The sequence below is a fragment of the Solanum pennellii genome, chromosome 5 (assembly GCF_001406875.1).
Source record: "Solanum pennellii chromosome 5, SPENNV200".
NCBI classification, from domain to species: domain Eukaryota; kingdom Viridiplantae; phylum Streptophyta; class Magnoliopsida; order Solanales; family Solanaceae; genus Solanum; species Solanum pennellii.
The window spans coordinates 53,825,628-53,832,845 of NC_028641.1; the positions used below are offsets into that span (position 1 = coordinate 53,825,628).

The 7,218-nt window shown below is 37.3% G+C and overlaps 1 protein-coding gene across 1 annotated transcript; it reads left to right on the top strand.

The window, feature by feature from the left end:
• The first annotated feature begins 5,671 nt into the window (after nt 1-5,671).
• LOC107019596 lies at nt 5,672-6,432 on the top strand. Its single transcript, XM_015220025.1, has 2 exons — nt 5,672-5,885; nt 6,128-6,432. The coding sequence occupies exons 1-2, from the start codon at nt 5,672-5,674 to the stop codon at nt 6,430-6,432; spliced, it is 519 nt and encodes a 172-aa protein (XP_015075511.1).
• Nucleotides 6,433-7,218: the final 786 nt, after the last annotated feature.

Below are 7,218 nucleotides of genomic sequence, written 5' to 3' on the forward strand. Positions count from 1 at the left end.
TAGATAGATAGATAGATAGATAGATAGATAGATAGATAGATAGATAGATAGATAGATAGATAGATAGATAGATAGATAGATAGATAGATAGATAGATAGATAGATAGATAGATAGATAGATAGATAGATAGATAGATAGATAGATAGATAGATAGATAGATAGATAGATAGATAGATAGATAGATAGATAGATAGATAGATAGATAGATAGATAGATAGATAGATAGATAGATAGATAGATAGATAGATAGATAGATAGATAGATAGATAGATAGATAGATAGATAGATAGATAGATAGATAGATAGATAGATAGATAGATAGATAGATAGATAGATAGATAGATAGATAGATAGATAGATAGATAGATAGATAGATAGATAGATAGATAGATAGATAGATAGATAGATAGATAGATAGATAGATAGATAGATAGATAGATAGATAGATAGATAGAGGGAGAGATAGATAGATAGATAGATAGATAGATAGATAGATAGATAGATAGATAGATAGATAGATAGATAGATAGATAGATAGATAGAGGGATAGATAGAGGGATAGATAGATAGATAGATAGATAGAGGGAGAGATAGAGGGATAGATAGATAGATAGATAGATAGAGGGAGGGAGAGAGAGAGAGAGAGAGATTTATATATATATATATATATATATAAACTAAGTGACGACTCTAAAATTGTAATTTTTTCAAAACTTGACAAAATTGCCGAAGTTGCGGAATCGGCTTCGAAACCCTTTAGTTTTGAAATAGGATCGTAACTATAACATATAGGATTCTAGATAAACTAAGGTTAATCTTAGAAAAAACAAGAAAGATCAAATTTGGAAACAAGGAAATCTGGAATATTTCCAGATTTCAAAAGTAAGTTTTGGTCATTTTCAAAAAGTCATAACTCCTAGCTCAGGAAGAATTTGGGTGAGTTATTTATACGGATGGAAATCTCATTGGAAGATATTTTCAAAAACGCCAAGTTTGAAAATTTCTGAGGTCTTATGAGTGAGATATGACCTTCGGAAGATGGGTTGTTGAGCAGTGAAAGTTCCAAAACCGGATTTAGTAAGGGTGTTTTGGTCTTTTCCTTAAGGAAATTAATTATTTCGTTTTGGAGTAACATGTTGGGGTCTAAACAGATCTCATTCAGTTTATGCACTTAGAAAAATAGACTAGGTTTTGAAAGTAAGAAGAAAAGAGGAGAAGGAAGAAGAAGACACAAAAACGTCAAGGTTAGCTTCGTGGATTTTCGTCGGAGTTGATCCCTAACAAGTTATGTGGGTTCTTTTGTGTTGGGTTACTTCACCCACACACCAATTTCATTCAAATCAGTCAAGTTCATGAATTAACTCGTGTTAGAGGTTGGAATCTTAAAATAAAGTTTGACTTTCGTGTTGATTGGATTGTTGTTCATCGTTGTTAGTTGTAATCCATGTTTTAGGACTGTTTTCGGGTCCAAAACATTGGGTAATAAGTTAATTAGGGATCTGTGTTTGGGGTGGTATCCATTAGAGTTTGGCAAGGTTTAGAGATGAAAAACGAAGAAGAAAGTCAGATAACCCATTGGGGGGAAGTTGGGGCGCCGCGCCACCAAAGCCCCTCAAAGCAGAGTCTGTCCATCAGACTTTGGCTCGTCGCGCCAAAGGACAGCCAATGTCCATCAGGCTATGGCGCTCCGTTCCTCTTAGAGCACAAGGACCCCCTGGATACCCTGTTCTTCCCCTATCTTTTCGTACTAGTTCCTAAGTTATGTACCCATCATTCCTAGTTATTTCCAACACTTTAAGGTACAACTAACATCGTGAAATAATTCATAAACATGAGATCATGATCCTTGAATCCATAATCTAATTCAATGAAACAAAGGTCAAAGTCAAAGAAGCTAGGATCCAAGTCTAGAAGTTAAGAAACAAGTCAAAGTAAAGCTTCTAAAGTTTTCTAAAGTCTTTCACAAGCGTTTTCACTTTTTAAAAAAGATTTAAAGTTCAAGTCAGGTAAAAAGTTGAAGTTTGAAGTTAAGTAAAGATAAAGAGTTGATTTCATTTCTCAAAAGCTATAAGGGAACTAAGTATTCCCTAAGAGTTAAAGTTTCAAGTTAAGTAAAGAGCAACAGTTGAGTTAATTTCTCAAATGCTATAAGGGAACTAAGTATTCCCTAAGATTTAAAGTTTCAAGTTAAGTAAAGAGTAAGAGTTGAGTTCATTTCTCAAAAAAATATAAGGGAACTAATGTCAAGACCAAAATCTAGACCACAGACGAGACCGGCGTCGTTGACCTCTCAGAGGTTGCAGACAAGCCTACATACGTCATCGTTACTTCATCTAGGTTAATTTTAGCGGAAAATTTGAACTTTTTGTTTTCTTATTTCATGTGAAACACATTATACTTAACATCATAGGAGTGCACAAATCAACCATCTAATATAGAAATAATCAAATGAAAGAAGCAGTTCATAATTGCATTAAACGTATCCTTGCCAAAACGACACCAATACAATGTCTAAAATAAAACGGGAAATGAAACATTAGTGGAACATACTCCACTAACTCAAACCTATATCTAAGCTGGAATATAATGGGCAAGCGTCCTCGAAATCATGAGGGCCTACCAAGTTCGGATGAATGCTCCACGTCCGGATAGCTTCAGTGTCGTATCGTAAGCTCTAGCGTCCGCCTGTGCCTGTACCTAAAAGTATAGAGTTGTATGGGATTAGTACACACATGTACTAAGTATAGGTATATGCAAGCACACACCAAGGACATGCATGATTAAGAAGATCTCTCTCCTAATGATATGAATTATGGAAAGTCAAGTTAGTGGACTCGCCAAATTTGGATTAGGAAAGTCAGTGGACTTGCCAAACTTGGATTAGGAAAATTCATGCTATGAGAGTAACATGCATCATCATACTTATCATTTTACAAGCAGCACATCACATATTGCACATAGTATATCACGTAGTTCATATCATTCTTTCATATGCCATGAGACCTTGGATTCATGGACTTGACATTAGGACTTCCCAAAATGAGGGCTCAACATATGGGACCTTTACTAGGGAGCCTTCTTTAACAAACACAGACTCTGCTTCATTCATTCATGCGTACTTCATTTTCATTCTTTCATATACTAGTGCACCCACCAGTCATACCTATGATGTAGTTTAAGACTCTCATTGGGTTCACTGTACAATGACCAAGAATAACCTAGTGTTATTACTTAAGTTTAAATCACCTCTTGATTATCCTATCCTAACATCTTTGGTATCGTTCATTTCATTATGTGCATTCATTGAGGCTGGCCTCATTCTTTATTTGGGAACTTTAACCTTAACCGACATAGATCATGTAAGCATCATGAAATCCAGTGTGTAATCCCCACACCGAAAAGAGGTGGAATCACCGGCCAAAGTGAACCAAAACATGCTAGCGTATATAGGGAATTTAACCCTGCTAGATCCCCATATTGGCAGTATAGGTTCAAAGACTAGGAGATATAAGGAGACTCATACCCGACATGCCAGATAGTCTCATCTCATGAGAGTTACGTGAACCTCCGCCCTTCCCGAAGGAAGGCATCACCGCTCATAGCTAGCCTATCGCTGCTTAGTATAAAGTTCCATTACATTCAACTCATACAACATGGAAGTTGGCTTCTAGCATGAGAACATCATAGCTCGTCAGATGATTTCTCATCTCATCATTAGTATTAAGTATGCATTAACTTCCATACATTAATTAGTGTGTTCATAGAGACTGGTCTCTTCATTAGCTTTACACTCTCAAAGGTGAGTACATTTTGGTGACATTTACTTAGGCTCATTTGAGATTACTCTCATCTTTCATATTAGCCTCTTATCATATTGTTACCTCATTCATTAACTTTAACACATTTTCTTTTCATAATTACTCACCCCTTCACGTGAATGTCCATTTCATCATATGTCAATGCACTTAGCCATTTAGTGTGCTTCACACTCTTACTTGACCCTTCTAGGGTTACATCATTTTATCACATACATCTTAGACTCAAATACTTTTAAATGTATGCTAGACTTATGAGTCCACACATACAAGCCATGAGGCTTAATTCATAGTTTGTCTAAGTGATTCATGTTTATTCAATATTATGTGGTACAAGACTTATGCATCTTGTAGATATGCCAAGATATTGATTTCGATCTTTAGAGGCAGCATTCATTAAATATTTACTTACGTATCATCACTTATGCTCATAGTGATGGTTGTTAGTTAGAGAAACTCCCACAGAGGTGATATATATATATACATCTTGCATGTGATTTAAACTGCTTTATATGTATATCATTTAAGTTAAATATACACTTGAGTTAAGCAGAGCAAAGGTAAGTTCATCTAATCCCCGTGAGCTTAATTCATTGTTTAGCTCTCTGAATCGCATACTCGTACATTCGATGTACTGTTGCTAGTTCGCCTACATGACTTCATGATGCAGTGCAGGTACCCAAGATCAGCATGCAACGCTTCGTTTATTCCAAATTGAGCTTCAGAGTTATGGTGAGTCTCCTTACATTCTTGAGACATCCTTTTTAATTTCTATATTAGCTTATCTTTTAGAATGTTGTGCGGTCTATCTTAACATCCCTCTCTAGACCGTTTAGAGGCTTCTTAGACTATAGTGTTTGAGGTTGGAGTTGTTTTCAGTTATTAAGACTCAAGTGCCATTTTTGCCAAAGTTATGACATGATGTATTTCTCTTTTATTATGTTTTACTTGTGTGAAAGTTGAGGTTTTTCTTTCGTTGATTTAAGTATCAAGACCAAGGGTTCGCTTAAGGACCAGCAATGGTCTTTGAGTGTCAGTCCCACCCAGGGTTTAGGCTCGGGGTGTGACAAATATGGTATCAGAGCACAGAGTTCAAGAGTCCTAGGGAGTCTATGAAGCTATATATGTAGAGTTTTAGTCAACGGTGTAAAGCGCACCACATCTATGATTAGGAGGCTGCGAAACTTAGGAATGTTTCACTCCTTACCTCTTATTTCGTGTGAAGAGTTTATCACTGAAAGTCTCTCTATAATTCGTGCTTACACGTATTTTCAGATAATCATGCCTCCAAGAAGAGCATTGAGAGGTCGACCACGAAGAAATGATGAGGAACAAGAGGTTACATATGTGCCAGAGGTTAAACCCCAAGGATAGGTTACCAATGTCGAATTCTGGAAAGTTATGCAGATGCTAAGTCAGGTTGTGACCAACCAGGTTGGACAACAGAGAGCAGCTTGACAAGAAGGATTTGATACCTCGAGGGTTTGTGAGTTTCTGAGAATTAATCCCCCTAGTTTCACCGGATCAAACACTATTGAATATCCGGAGAACTTCATAGAGGAGTTGAAGAAGGTGGATAAGGTAATGCATGTGGTCAATGCTTAGAGGGTTGATTTGGCTGCATACCAACTTAAAGGTGTGTCAAGAACATGGTTTGATCAATGGAAGGATGGTAGGGCTGAGGATGCACCACATCCAAGTTGGGCTTGCTTCGAGGAAGCCTTCATGGGGAGGTTCTTTCCTCGTGAACTAAAGGAATCCTAGTTGAGGGATTTCTTTTTCGCTGAAACAGGACTCCAAGTAATTTCATGAATATGGGCTGAAGTTCACTCAGCTATCTTGCTATGCTCTAGAGATGGTGAAAGACATGAGGAGCAATATGAGCCTGTTTGTTGCAGGGTTGGGTCGTGCTTCAAGCACGGAAGGTAGGGCTACCATATTTATAGGTTACATGGATATATACAGGCTGATGGTATATGTTCAACAAGTTGAAGAAGAGAAAATGAAGTATAGAGAAGAGTACAGAAATAAGAAGGAAAAGACTGGGAATGAGTGTGGCCATCAGAAAGGTGGTTCGAGCCGACCATAATTACATAAATCAAAGGGGCGTGCACCATCATCCTCTAGTACACCTGCGCCAAGAAACAGAGGTAAAAAAATCCCTTTGTAGCCAATCATTTATTAAAAAAAATTGATAAGCTTAACACAAAAGCAGAAAAAGAAATAATAGTCTATGTTGGCTATTCTTGAATTAAACCTGAGCCTCATGACATATAGTGTCATAACTCACAGCACTCTAATGCTCGACTAGCCCAATCTCAAGGTAGTATGGCACAAAGGGGTAGTGGGAGTTCTCTGTGTGGTAAATGTGGTAGAATCTACCCTAGAAAGTTTCTTGATGGCCATACAGGTTGTTTTAAGTGTGGTCAAGAGAGTCACTTCATAAGAGAATGTCCTAATAATAAGCAAGGTGGTGAAAATTCATGCAACAGAGCTCAATCTTCATCAGTTGCTCCACCAAACAAGGTTGCACCAGAGGAGCTACTTCTGGTTCCGGAGGACGCGGAAATTGCTTCTATGCTATCACTAGACGCCAGGAGCAAGAGAACTCTCTAGATGTTATCACGAGTATGATCAAAGTCTTTATTTTTGATGTTTATGCTTCATTAGACCCACGATCAAGTTTATCCTTTGTAACTCTTAGTAGTTCAGCAGTGCCTAAGGGTCACTTCAATTCATACCTTAAGGCGAGGAAGTTATTTTCTAAGTGATATATTTATCACTTAGTTAGAGTTAATGACTCAAGTGTTGAGATACCTTCTATTCAGTCTGTTCCTATAGTCAATGAGTTTCCAAAAATCTATCCTGATGATCTACCCGGAGTCCCTCTTGAAAGTGAGATAAACTTCGGCATAAATGTCATCCCAGATACTCATCCTATGTCTATTCAGCCATACAAAATGGCACCGGCAGAATTAAAAAGAAGTAAAAGAACAACTGAAAGATCTGTAGATAAAGGCTTTATACGACCAAGTGTCTCACTTTGGGGCGCTCTGTTCTTGTTTTTTAGGAAGAAGGATGGGTCCCTTAGGATGTGTATAGGTTATCGTCAGTTAAATAAGGTGACCTTCAAGAAGAAATATATTCTTCCAAGGATAGATGATCTCTTCGATCAACTTCAGGGTGCTTCTTGCTTTTCAAAGATTGACCTAGATCACACTATCATCAGCTGAGGGTTAGGAAATGTGATATTCTCAAGAAAACTTTTAGAACAAGGTATGGGCATTATGGATTTCTAGTTATGTCCTTTGCTTTGACTAACGCACCTATAGCGTTCATGGATCTTATGAACTGAGTCTTCAAACCTTATTTAGATATGTTTGTCATCGTATTCATTGATGA